Source organism: Rhinatrema bivittatum, chromosome 6, assembly GCF_901001135.1.
Source record: "Rhinatrema bivittatum chromosome 6, aRhiBiv1.1, whole genome shotgun sequence".
NCBI lineage: Eukaryota > Metazoa > Chordata > Amphibia > Gymnophiona > Rhinatrematidae > Rhinatrema > Rhinatrema bivittatum.
The window spans coordinates 43193545-43207852 of record NC_042620.1 but is presented as its reverse complement, the minus strand read 5'-3'; the positions used below and the strand labels follow the sequence as shown (position 1 = coordinate 43207852).

The window sequence follows — 14308 nt, the reverse complement described above, 5'->3', positions numbered from 1 at the left end:
TTCTGAGCTGCGATGAGAACTGATGTGGTGCACCGTTGGTAATTAAGCCTAACTGAATCAGTGTCACATCCAGCTGGTTCCTGCTTCAGTGCCAGAAATCAGACTGGCAAGGTTTGCTACCATATGTGGATCATATCAGAATTTCACTGTGCAGCAAGCCTAAAGCTGAAATGTGTTCCAGATCATGTACTTTCAAACATGGAATACTTTTCACCAGTGGAGATTTCCATGGCTTCCTGGCATGCTAAAATATTTGTGAGCTAGTCTGGCTGCAGGAGAAGCTTTGTAAATGCAGTCTAATAAATATTGTGTTCCCTCATGCTAAATGTGCTTGGGCCTTTTTCTCCGGGGAGCAAATTTACTGTGGAAAATGATGAACAAGGCCCTCTAATCTCACTTGAAATTCTAGCCAAAAAGTGAATCACGATAACTTTGCGTTTCAATACAAAAAATGAAGAAAAATTATTTATGTATGTTCATTACATTATAATTTCACTATATATTACATCAATTTTTACAATTTGGCACATATAGGAATTTTGCCTTAATGCATGTTTAAATATTTAATATTTACTGTATTTTAATCATTGTTAAATTATGGCATGCTAGTTAATCTCATGTAATCTTTGCATATTCATTTTTAAAATAGAATATACCACTGCTGTTATTCTGTTGGTGCCCAAAGACTGAAATTAAAGATTTTTATATTTATATCTTTCTATCTATATATTTTAATTTCCATCTGTCCTGTTATAGGTCTATCCAGATGAAGGTCATAGCATATCTGAGAAAAGCAAGTCTCATCTTTACAGCACAGTCCTCAAGTTTTTCAGTGATTGCTTAAAAGAGGAAGCACCAGTGGTACCACAGGAACCGGAAGAGGATGAATAAGGAAAAGCGTGTTTGTAACACAACATGTCTGAGACTTAGAGGCTCAAGAAGGCCTAAATGAAGGGCGACTATAAGATTGCAGATTCTACAGAAGCTTAGGGGCAGCTAAAGGACGTACCAGGGGAACAGCACACTTAAAGACAATGAGTTAATACACTGTAATTGGAACAGAAGACCCCCCATAATTACAAGAAACAATTCCTTTTTGCCTTGTGGAGAGCTAATCATCGGATACAAATTCCATGAAGAACTTAGTTTTGCATACTACTAGGGTGGTGCATGTTTTATTCTGTTGAACCTCACTGTTATATAACTAGCTGCGCTAAATTTTGATTTAAATGAACACTTTCCTTTCTAACTGCATAGTGCACAACTTACCATCCTTTTAAGTGTTAAGGCTACAAACATCATCAAGGTAAAGCTGCAATCTAATACTCTACTGTAACTTTTACAATAAGTGCAATTTCTTCACTGTCTTTTAATCTTAAGATAACATTCAGTTAATAAAGGACATAAGATTTTCTAGAGTTTCTGTTTAAAAGACAAACATTGTTTAGTAGTTTTCCTAATTTGCATATGGTAATAAGGACGGTTACATGTATTCAATTTCCTGACTTATAATGTACTAGTGACTTTAATAAGGACAAGTTTGGTAGTTTTCTGTTGCTCTTTATACCATGTATGTGTGTGGTGTGTGTGTGTGAGTATATATCTATATAGAGACAATTATATGTATATATAGATATATATGTAAACCCTTTTATGTGCTTAAAGATAATCTATTTTTCAAACCATATGGAAACATTGTTTAAAAAATATCCATAGTGAAATATTCCCCCCTGTTAGAAGTGCATTGTTTCTGTGGAGAATGTTTGGCTTGTGCTTGGTACTGTTCTCTAGTGGTTAACAGAGTTCTGTTTATACTTTAATTTTAGAATATTTTGTCACATGTAAATCAGATACATGCATATTAAATTATAGTTTACGATAACTACATATTAATAATGTAATGCTATTGAGTAATATTTCATTTCTCTAGCACAAAAAAAAAAAAGAAGCATTTTAATATTTTTTTTTCTCTCCTTTTATTTTCCTTCTGTCTAGGCTTAGATTCAGTTCTGGTTTTCATTTTGGCAGTATGTAACTGAACGGTCTGTCAGATTTTATTTTAGTTCTCCATTTCTGTCCATTCAATCCATTACTATTCAATCTCAATGCATATTGTGTTATTGAGAAATGAAATACCTTCCATCTGTAGGCCTCAAAGTACACAGAGACAATCAAAGGTTCATTCTTTTATTTGACTTGACCTCCAAACACATTCCAGGGAACGGATAAAAATAAACAGATGCATCAGATTGTCTTGAGAACGTTATTGTATCTTCTGTAATTAAGTAAAACACCTTGACCACTTAGGATGGGACATCAGAGAGAGAGAGAAGAGATGGCTTTACTTCTATTATGCTGTTATGTAATAAGCAACAAAATGTATAAACAAATCAAAATTCTAAGTCCAGAAACTTAACAAGGCATTTGCTAATGACCTGTAAAAGGACAGCACCAAATTGATGGCCAGTGAGATCACATGAAATATCTGTATGTTTCACCGAGCTTGCCACTTTGTCTGAAAGTGGGTACTGCCTTAAATGTATGTTTTTTGTTTCAGCCATGATCTTCTGTGTGCACATTCCCATATTGTGTTTCTACGAGGAGCATTTACATACTCTTTGCCCTATTTATGGATTTATTTCAGTGCCTCTCCTGTTCCTTTTGTGTGTCTTGATATAGTAAATGATATTTGAAATATTTCTCATCATTGCAGTCATTTTCATCACATTTTATTTACAAACATTTTCCAAATGCCAAAAGTTACTTTCTGAAAGCCTGTTACTAGTTTTATTCAAGAAAATAATTTTAAAGAAGCAACCTTACTTTAACATTTTGAAAAAAGTTTGAATGATGTGAAATTTTAAAGTGTATTGCAGAAAATCCTAGCATTTCTTGAAGTTGTAGCCTTACATGTTGAATGGGATCTGTGTTTTCCACTGCCAGAACTGTTGTAGTCTTTGCTTTTCTTCTAAATCAGGACTGCTACAAGTGGTCTAAGCTTCTCAAAACCAAGAAGCCTTGCAACAAGGTTTTCCTTCTCCATTCCAGAATCATCTGTCTCAGTAATGTAAACAATCTTGAATTAGGTCATTGCAGTTAAATGGAAAATTCAGTGTGATTCCCTCTGGAGCTGGTATCTTTAGATATCAAAATGATAGTTGGTTAACATCAGTTCAAGAACTTTTTTCAGATCTCTTTTGCTCGAGTATCTGTGTGAAAAAGACCACCGCAACGTTATTGACCTCAGTGTGTAATTTATATATCAACTACCTATTTATTCATTTATTTAATAAATTTATATACTGAATTATCACTCCAAAAGCTATAAAAATGGTGTACAAATTTACAGTCATAAACTCAATATGTAAATAAACAATAAAACAACAACCAAATCAAACAAGAACATAACTAAATGTAAGCGAGGTAGACCCTTGCTGCTGTGATGAGGTTGACGCAGCTTATGCAGTGAGCCCCGAAGGCCCTCACTGATAGTTGACAGAGGTTCTCTGGTGGAAAACTAGTCTCGAGCTTCACCTTTACCAGCCCCTTTCCCTGGATTCTGGGGCTTGGCAGGACTTAGGCAAGAGTCTCTCAGAGAACAAGGTAGTTGATAGACCAGGGCCAGGCAAGGGTCAGAGGCAGGCAGCAAGCAAACAAGGTCAATGTCCAAGCAAGGGGTCAGTAGCAGGAGGAAATCCAGAGTATTCAGTGTCCAGGCGAGGGGTCAATGGCAAGTGGCAATCAAGAGTAGCCAGTATCCAGGCAAGGGGTCAATTCCAGTGGTCAATCCAAAGAGAAGACAAGGGTAAGGCAGGACAGGCTGCAGAGACGAGGCATGGCTGGACAAGGTAGGTTGGATGGATGAGGCAAGGCTGGATGAGACAGGGCAGTCTAGACGGATGAAGCAAGGCTGGTTGAGGCAGGGCAAACTGAAGGATGAGGCAAGGCTGGACCAGGAGAAACATGCACTATACTAGGTAGGAGGACCTGTTGCTGAGGTGAGGTAGAGATGTCTGTTGGCCCTTTTGTAGGGCTGAAGATGATGAAGTCAGCCCTGGATGCCACAGTGTTTTCCCACCACAGGCCCTTTAAGGATCACAATATTGGGTGGGCGCACGCCCACCTTTGCTGGAAGCTGGAGGTGGTGGTTCCAGTGGCATCCTGCCATGTGAGGGAAGGATGGTGCATGCGCCATGGAGGAAGGGCTGGGTATTGGCGGTGTCAGGGTGAGTGTGGTGGCATGCTTGGATGCCCCGCCAGTTGCCAAACATAACAGTACCCCCTTTCTTAAACCCCTATCCTCAAGGTCCTGGGCTTTGGCTCTGCGGAAAGCGATCATGAAACACTCTAACCAACAGGGGAGTTTGAAGGTTGCTTGTGGGTTCCCAGGAGTTTTCTTCATGTCCATAATTTTTCCAGGCTATGAAATATTCCAGCTTGTTTTGATGTCTGCGGGTGCCAAGGATTTCTTACACCTCATAACTGGTGCCCTCTTCACAGGTTGTTCCCATGGGTCAAGGTGGTTGCCGAGAAAGCCAGCAGAGGACCAGTGGTTTCAGAAGAGACACATGGTAGACATTATGATACATAATGTAAGCGGTAGCTTTATCTGATAAGTCAAAGACCCACCTGTTGCAGCACCAGGAAGGGCAAAATGAATCGAGGTGCCAACCTGATAGAGGGTATTCAGAGGTACAAATTCTGTGTACTCAACCATGCCAGGTGTCCTGGGATTGAAATAGGCAGCTGGTCTGTGTTGCCTGCCTGCCTGCTTCTTGGAACCGGCTGCCGCCAGGGTAATCAACTGATTAATCCTTTGCCTGAGATCGTGGAGCTCCAGAGAAGTGAGCTTGGCTGCTGAACAGGCCTTTGTCAGAGGAAGAGGTACCCAAGGATGGATGTTGTAGACTCAGCCCAGGGAAGGAGAAGGGCCCAATCATTTTGTCTGTCATTGACATACAGTTTGTCCGTTTCCTTGGGGATGGTAAGCTGTAGTAAGGTCCAGTGTAATTCCAAATTTCTTGCAGAGCCCCTTCCATTATCAGGCCATGAACTGGTTGCCTCAATCTCAGAGTATGTGAGAGGGCAGTCTGTGCAGGCAAAAGACATTTATTTAATTATTTAATCAGCTTTATATACCAACATTCAAATTAATTTCATGTCGGTTTACAATAACAGAATTTGCTGTAGCAAAATTCGACATAAAACAATTATAACAAACCTACCATTATACATCTGGCATAATTTTACCTAAACATTAAAATGCTACTTAATAAAATTATTCCTACGTTGACTAAAATAAATCACTTTAAAAAATGTATTTATTTATTTAATCAGCTTTATATACCGACATTCAAATTAATTTCATGTCGGTTTACAATAACAGAATTTGCTGTAGCAAAATTCAACATAAAACAATTATAACAAACCTACCATTATACATCTGGCATAATTTTACCTAAACATTAAAATACTACTTAATAAAATTATCCCGACATGTTTCAAAAAGAGGCCAATTCAGGAGTGGAGGACAAGCCCGGGATTGGGATGAAATGTGCTATCTTGGAGAAACTATCTACCACAACCCATATCACAGTGAAGCCGTGAGAGAATGGTAAGTCCATAATGAAATCATTGGACAGGTGGGTCCAGGGTTCCTCAGAAGCTTGCATTGGCTGAGCACCCCCCAAGGTGGGGCTCAAGTGGTCTTGTATTGCACGCAAACAGGGCAGAATGCCACATATTGTTTTACATCAGTTCTCACTTGAAGCCACCAGTAGTGATGTAGGAGGAATTCATGTGTTTGGGTGATTCCTGGGAATCTTGCTAAGCGTGGGTCGCATAGCCACTTGGGTATTACCATCTTCCCAGGGGGTATTGGTGTAGTAACAGCAGCGATAATAGCCCTCGCTGGATCTATAATGTGTCGAGGGATCTCTGGGGTTTCTTCCATCTGGAAGGGCCACAAGAAGGCATCTCCTCTCTGGTTTTTAGCTGCCGGTCAATAGTGCAATTCAAAGTTGAATCAATTGAAGAAGAGAGACCACCTGGCTTGTCTGGGATTGAGCTGTTGCAATTGTTGTAGATACTCCAGGTTTTTATGATCAGTATAGATCATGATCCATTGCTTGGCTCTTGAGGAGGTGTCACTATTCTTTCAGTGCCAATTTTACTGCAAGAAAATTCTGATCCCTGTTTGTATAATTCCTCTCTGCCTGGAGCCTCCTGGAGAAAAAGGAGCAGGACAGGATAGAAGCACCTACCTCCAAAATTAAGGGTCAATCAGGATCTGGGTGCCATAGGCAGGTTCCTTGAAAGAATGTTTGCTTTAAGGCTCGGAAGGCATCAGTGGCTTCTGTGAGCCAGCTTAGAGTATTTGCATCCTTTTTGGTTAGGGCCATAAGTGCAGCTGCAAGGGTGGAGTATCCGGCTATGAATTGTCTAAGGTAGTTAGTGAAGCCTAGAAAATGCTATAGCACCCAAAGACCTACCGGCTGGGGCCAGTCAAGAATGGCTTTCCACTTTGCAGGATACATCTGGAAGCCATTGCTGGAGATAATATATCCCAAGAATGGGAGTTGTTTTTGCTCAAAGAGGCATTTCTCCAACCTGGCATAAAGGTGATGTTCACATAACTGATGTAGTACCTGTTTAACATGCATCTGATGGTGCAGTGAATGCGAGTAAATGAGAATATCATCAAGGTATATCACCACTTGGGAATACAGGAGGTCTCTGCATGTTTTGTTTACCATATTCTAAAACACTGCAGGGGCATTAGTAAATATTTGTAGTGCCTGTCTCTGGTGTTGAAGGTGGTTTTCCTTTCATCTTCTTGACGAATGCATATGAGCTTTTATGTTCCTCACAGGTCCAACTTAGTGAAAACTTTTGCCCTTTGTAGGTGGTCGAAAAACTCAGAGATGAGAGGTAATAGATACCGGTTTTTCATTGTGATAGCATTTAGGCCCCTGTAATCAATTCAGGACCTGAGGGAACCATCCTCCATGCCCATCAAGAAGAAGCCAGTTCCTGCCAGGGAAGATGAGGTCCAGATAAAGCTCCTCTCCAGGTTCTCTTTGATGTAGTGACTCATGGCCTTGTCTCAGGAACTGATAAGGGATAGACCCTTCTCTGGGGAGGCACCTTGTCTGGCAGGAGGTCTATAGCACAATCATAAGACCGTTGCGAGGCCAGACTCTCTACTCGTTGCTTAGAAAATATGTCTTGATAAGCTGCGTATTGGGAGTTAACTCTGGCATGGTAGCGGCCACCATCAAGACGGGTGGAGGCTGAACGATAGACAGATAGTAGCTCAGGAGAAACCCCAACGTTCTAGTTCTAGGGTCTGCCAATTGATTTGTGGCTGATGTAGTTGGAGCCATGGCAAGCCTAGGATAACTGAGTTCACCACCCAAAATATTACATGGAGAGATATGGTCTTCTTATTTATTTGTTTATATACTTTTCTATACCGTCATATAACACAGGCTGTCACAACAGTTCACAAACATAAAAATAAAAAGATAATCTGTAAAACAATATAAAATACAGTAATCACAATAATAAATTAATTAAGAAACAAAATAGTAAAGGAGGAAACTGGACTGGAGCGCAAGTGGTACGGTCATCTCTGTGAGACTTCCACGGAAGGGATCCCGTAGACAGAAAAGATGGGCATTCCAAAAGGATTGTTAGATTCTGATGTAGACAAACCAAAGCTTCGTCAATGAAATTCCTGCCTATTCCAGAATCAAGGAAAGTCACTGTGAACAGTTGGCAGCATTCCAAAGAGCGAGAGATGGGAACCAGCAATTGTGGAGAGGAGAGGGTCCGGCCTAGGGTTGCCTCCCCATAACTTCTCAGGGCACTATGATGGCTGATGTGTTTGCTCAGCACAGTAAATACATAAGCCCAGTCATCGCCTGTGGAGTTTTTATTTCTGTGATAACCTAGTGTAGCCCAGCTGCAACTGCTCTTTGGGAGCCCGTGGTTCAAGGATAGATGGAGGCAGTGGAGGATTCTGAAATTGAGGAGCCAACTGGAGCAGGCACTGGTTGGCCTTAGTTTCCTGAGCCTTTTCCTGAAGTGTCAGTCAATGTGATTAGCTAGTGACATTAGCACATCCAAGGTCATAGGGACATCACAACCAGACTATGCAGTTTTGATTGTTCTGGAGAGAGCCTGCTAAAAAATGGCTGGAGACTGTCTTCTCCCCATTGGAGTTGAAACAAGGCTATGAAATTGAATGGCATTCTCCCCGGCAGTCTGTGAGCCTTGCCGAACCCAGAGAAGCTCTGTTGCCATAGAGGCAACACAGTCGACACTGTCTCAAGAAATCTGGAAGACTCTGAAAAAGAGAATCATCCTGCTCCCATATTGGGGTCTCCCAGGCTAGTGCTGTGCCTCCTAGCAATGAGAGAAAGAAATGACCTTGGTCCAGTTAGTAGGAAACTGTTATGGTTTTGAGGTGTTTGAGTGGATTCTTGGGTACTGTGGAGATGACCATGCCCACGTGGAGGAGCCCCGTGAGGAACCACAGTACTAGGCTAGACTCGAGACACGCAAACACAGAGATTCGTCTTTTATTATACAACTGAGGTATACCACCAGAGGTAGCAGTCCAGGGACCCTCGGCAGAGGGGACCCATCTAACAGAGATGGTACAGGGAGATCCGGATGCAGGCTCCCAGTGCAGCAGAGCTGTAGATGAGACAGACTGAGAATGTTAGATTACTCACTAAGTTGGTAGCTGTATAGGTGGAGATCCCAGTAGGCAGAAGTAGTTGAATATAGGCACCAAGCCAGGGAGAGCAGGCCCTCGAGGAGTGAGTACCTGTTCCCAAATAGGCACCTGAAAGAAAGCAAAGAGCCCCCAAGGAGCAGGTACCCAGGTTAGAGAAATACACTGAAGGGCAGAGAGAGCTTCCAGGGGCAGCAAGGAAGCGGCAGAGTAGCTCAGGTCGGAGGCTTTCCACCCAGTCACGATCCTTGCTAACTTGATGAGCTAGCAAACAAGGGCAGGCTAAATACCCGGATGGCGTGATGTCACTCGAGGGGGACGCCTCCGAGGTTCCTGCCATGACGTGGATAAAGACATAGGTGGCATGCGCACACGCACCCTAGGAGGCCCTTAGGAGAAACATGGCGTGATGCTTTGCATTGCCATTCCGGGGATGCCAAAGAGAGCGGCATGTAGACGTGGCAGCAGCCATCTTCCCAAGGCTAGCGGGGAGAGCAGAGAGAAAGGTGAGGCACAAAGGTCGAAGCCGTGTGAGACCGATGGACACAACAGAAACAAGACAAACTGGAGTTCAAAGTACATGCGTCAATCGTTTAAAAAGCCATGGAACTCCTTGGGATCTCCTGGTGGTGGTGGCAGAAGTTATGGCACTGACCTCAGAGGAGATGTGGGCCTTGGTGGGAATGGACCCACTGGAGGTGGAGACTGGGCTGGCAGGGCATCCATACAGACAGCAAATCTTTAAAGAAGACCTGTGACTTGATCATAGACTCCCTGATGCTGCTGAACACATTGGGCCAGGCTAGGGATGGCCTCAAGAAGGGTCAGATCCACTGGGTCCTTGGCATCAATACTCTGTAAGCGAGGTGGCCTCTTGCTGCTGTGGTGAGGTTGATGTAGTCTATGGGGGTGAGTCCCATAGGGCCTCACCAACAGCTGGCAGAGATTCTCTGGAGGAAGACTGGTCTAGAGCTTCACCTTTACCATCCCTTTCCCCTAAGGATGAGCCCTTCGGTTCTGCAGCCCAGACGAATCGGGTAGATGGTAGTTCAGGATGAGTCAAGGATCATAGGCAAGCAAACAAGATTTATGTCCAGGCAAGGGATCAGTGGCAGGCAGCAATACAAAGTAGTCAGTGTCCAGGCAAGGGGTCAATTCCAATGATCAATCCAAAGGGAAGACAAGGATAGGCAAGACAGGCTGGAGAAATGAAGCATGGTTGGATAAGGCAGGGCAGGCTGGATGGACAAGGCAAAGCTGGACGAGGCAGGGCTAGCTGAAACACAAGGCAAGACTGGACAAATAGCAACATGCACTAAACAGATAGGAGGACCTGTTGCTGGGGCAAGGTAGTGACATCTGCTGGGCGCTTTTATAGGTCTGAAGATGATGAGGTCATGCCGAGCATTGCAGCCATGGGCCCTTTAAGGATCGAGACATAGGGTGCATGTGCAGCTATGTAAGGAGCTGGAGGCGGTGGTTCCTGTGGCGTCTCGCCACGTAAGGGAAGTATAGTGGTGTCTGCCATAGAGGAAGTGCCCGGTTGTTGGCAAAATCAGAGTGAGTGCGGCAGCTTGTGAGAACATCCTGCAAGCTGCCAAACATAACTCTAAAAAGCTAAAATAGACTGCAACCCACTGCGTTTGGCCCAAGTGCAGCCAATCCCAATCAGGTCCCCTTGGGGAACAGCCATGCATCTATGTACTCAGTAGGGATGTGCATTCATTTTTTTTGTTTGTTTGTTTTTAGTGTGCACTAACACAAAAACAAACCAAAAAAGAAAAAATAATAATTAGAATTAAATGACAATTAAAATGGACATTTTTCGCTAGCATTCAGTCTGATGGTTTCTAGGGATGTGTTTTTGCTTTGGGGTCTTTTTGTTTTGATTTGCTTTAGTGGCTCTGCTAAAAATGTTAATGATCTACAAAATCAATTTAAAACAAATGTATACTAACTGAATTCTGGTCAAATGTGTGAGGTTGTTCTCATCTTCTTCCTTTCTGCTGAAGTAATCCAATGAGCTCTTCATATCTACTGATTACCCAACTTATAAAAAAAAAGTTAGCTTTCTTAAGTATGGTTGCAACTGCCTGATGCCATATTTCAAAGTTTGGAGCTCATCCTCTCATCTGTGTTACAAAATGCTGGTTTATATTGGGCATATTATGCAGAATGGGATAATGTTTTCAAAATGTAGAATATGCACTTGGCAAAAACAAAGAAAAAAGCATGGTAGTCTCCACACAAGCTGAACTGACCCAGAAGAGAATAAATGCTTTAGGATATCGCAAATGATATCATAGAACTTGAAAAAGTACAGAGAAGGGCAACGAAAAGGGATGAAGGGCTTCCTTATGAAGAAAGGCTTGACAGGTTCTTCATGTTGAAGAGGAGTGAGTGCTTTGGAACAAGTAAACAGGGAGCAGTTATTTAACCTTTCCACTAATATTAGGAAAAAGGGACAATTCATGAACTCAACAGGTAGCAGATTTAAAACGCATTCTTTAATTTTTCAGTCAGTTAACAAATAACTGTAGAATGTGGTGCTGGAGAAAGTGGTCAAGGCCAGTAATATAGCTGGGAACAATAAATGATTGGTTACGTTTCCTGGAAAACAGATTCATTAACAGCAATTACCTAGGTAGTCTTGGGTCATGCCATCTTTTTACCAGGAGCTGGGATTGAACAGGGAATGGATCTCTCTAATAAAACCCATTGGGTGCTCCAAGTCACCTGAATTGTCCACTTTCAGAGAAATGATGCAAGGCTCGATGGACTATTATTATGTTCTTAGGAACTGCTGCTTTAAATTTTGTTATTTTTAGTTTAATCAAATACTATAGGTGGTTAATGTAATCTTCCCCCAAGAGAAATTTCAAAACACAATAGAGAGGCCTATGCACTAAGATGCAATAAAATTTGCCAGGAATGAAGCACAAAGCATTGATTTTAAGATGTAAACAATGAAATGTGAGGAAATAATTTAAATCCAAAAGTAATATTTTTGATGATCCGGTGCAATCACGAGATTTCCAAATGTCAAGTTCAAAGTAACATCTTTATTAGTTTCATGTTGATATTATCACTGTATTAGTTATAGAATTCTTAAGCCTTAAAGTTCCCCTTTAAGCATTAAAATCCCCCGACACAGCCATGTTTCGCCATATGGCTTCTTCGGGAGGGACCTCACTGTAAATCAAACAAAACAAGAAAAATCTTACTCTAAAGTGAAAAACATAAAGTATATAAACAGTGCAAATTCAAGAAGTATTGTGTTACACGAGCACCTTTGAATATAATACAAAACATCAGACACAAAGCATAGCAGGAAATACAAAATCATTATGTGGCAGAGACAAAGTTTTGTCTGGTGCTATGAATCTAGGGTTGTAACCACAGGGACACTTTTTCAGTTACAACCCAGTAACTGCACCAAATTAATCTTTTTATTCACTGATCAAAGTCGAAGTTATGATAATTTTTGTTAATACTTTTTTATCTTGTATTAATAAAATATTGCCTTAGGGAAAATGTTTTAAATTTCTTTATTATTAGTTGAACATTCTAGAGTATATTACTAAAATATTCCCATAAGGAAAATTGTCTTTTTCTTTATTGATGGTATACTACAGCCAGTTCCCTCATTATAATCCACTTTGGGGGCAGCCAAAGGCATTAGCGCAGCTGTGTCTCAATATGATGGCACCACAGTGCTCTTCCATATGACAAGTCAAATCGACACAGCTGCTCGTGTGAAAACACCCGAAACACCCGAAGACAAATTGCTACAATTACTGTCTTTAAATGGCACCAATGTGCCTCTTTTAAGATGATTCACCTAGGGTACCGTGCAGAAGCTTATAGCTCAGTGATATACATAGCTCAGTGATATACAAAGAACAGCTCCAGAAAGGAGGGTTAAAGGGACTCCGGAAATGGCATGAAAAATCACATGACTAGGGGTAGCCAATCAGAAATAGGTGAATCAATCCCTATCTGAGAGCAGCTAAGCTTCTAGAGATATAAACAGAACTGTTACGAGTGTCATCCGCAGCAGACCCACGGCATGGCCCTCTCACCTTTCCACAAGGACTCCAGCCTCTGGTTTCTCCTCGCTGGCAGCGGTGGGTCGCCAGCTCCATCCTCGGGCCACTCCCGGTGCCTCCGGCCCTGCTACAGTCTCCAGTGTTCCCAGTCCTGATGCCACTACTCATCGTGCCTCTCCGCGTGGCCCACAGAGAGACGCCACCAGTCACGCCACACCCCTCCCTAGGCACGCACGCGCGCATCGCTGATCCTTATGTAGGAACCGCAGCGGGAACCTAGCCGCGGCCCTGGATGATGATGTCAAACTATTCATAGTATTTAAGCTCAGGCTCTGCTCCATAACGTTGCCTTTGCAACAGGTCTCCTCGCTGGTCGAGTACTCATTGCTACTAGAGATTCGTCTCTTCTCTGCGCTTCTGTTCCCTGTTGTTCCTGGTTTCTGTTTCCTTGTTCCTGTTCTGCTTATGCTTCGGATTGACTACACGGACTTTGACTTTGCTTCGCCTGACTATGCTTCAGCCTATCTCCAGTCCAAGACCTCTGCTGTGCCTGACTACGTTCCAGTCTATCTCCAGACCCGGACCTTTGCTTCGCCTGACTATGCCACCGCCTATCTCCAGTCCCAGACCTCTGCTTCATCTGACTACGTGCCAGCCTATCTCCAGACCCAGACCTCTGCTTCGCCCGACTACACTACAGCCTGTCTCCAAACCCAGACCTCTGCTTCGTCCGACTACACTATTGACTATCTCCATGATCAGACCTTAGCTTTGCTTCACTACGCCATTGACTATCTCCATGATCAGACCTCAGCCTTGCTTGCCATTGCTTCTGGATTGCCACCAGCCCTGACTCAAGCCTACCACTGGACGCCTCGTCTGTCTACTTCCTGGACGTGGATTCATCAGACTTCGACAAACCTTTGCTCAAGCGCCCTCTGACTGCCTTCGTTCCACTGGCGCTTGAATTTCCAGAACATTATCCAGTCCAAAGTAGAACTGTACCATCCCTCGCCTGCTATCTCTGGGCTGAACCCACTTCTCTTGCAACTATACACAGAGGTCCACCTAAGTGCTGCCGGCCCCGGCATCCAAAGGCTCAACTCGCGGGGAACGAGGTCTGATATAGGTGAAGCTCCAGCGGCCTCTGCCTTTCAACTCACTCCAACTGCCAATGGTGGGGACCCGTAGGTCCTTGCCTACGGGTTGCATCAACCCCAACTCGGCCCAAGGATCCACCTCTGCCGCAACAAGAACAAAGGCAGGGATTTAAAAAAATGGTACGAAGAGTCACATGGCTTAGGAGAGTCAATCATAATAAGCATTTCAAACATTTCAGACATTACCCTTTCCATTGATAGGATTACATAGCACAGCTTAGATACAGGAGATATAAATTGAACAATGGTAGGGAATTGAAAAAACGGTGCAAAGAATCAATTGGCTTAGGGGAGCCCATTATAACAAGCATTTCAAACATTTTCTTTGCATTTCCAACATTTCCTCTTGCATTGAT

General features: G+C 42.8%; 1 protein-coding gene across 1 annotated transcript in view; it reads left to right on the top strand.

The window, feature by feature from the left end:
- LOC115093511 (inactive dipeptidyl peptidase 10-like) overlaps positions 1 to 2697 on the top strand; it is a 38666-nt gene extending 35969 nt beyond the window's left edge. The window contains exon 6 of the mRNA XM_029605347.1: positions 757 to 2697. Within this exon, the coding sequence (XP_029461207.1) occupies positions 757 to 891 (135 nt within the window). The 3' untranslated portion in view covers positions 892 to 2697. The remainder of the gene's footprint in view (positions 1 to 756) is intronic.
- The last annotated feature ends 11611 nt before the right edge of the window (positions 2698 to 14308 follow it).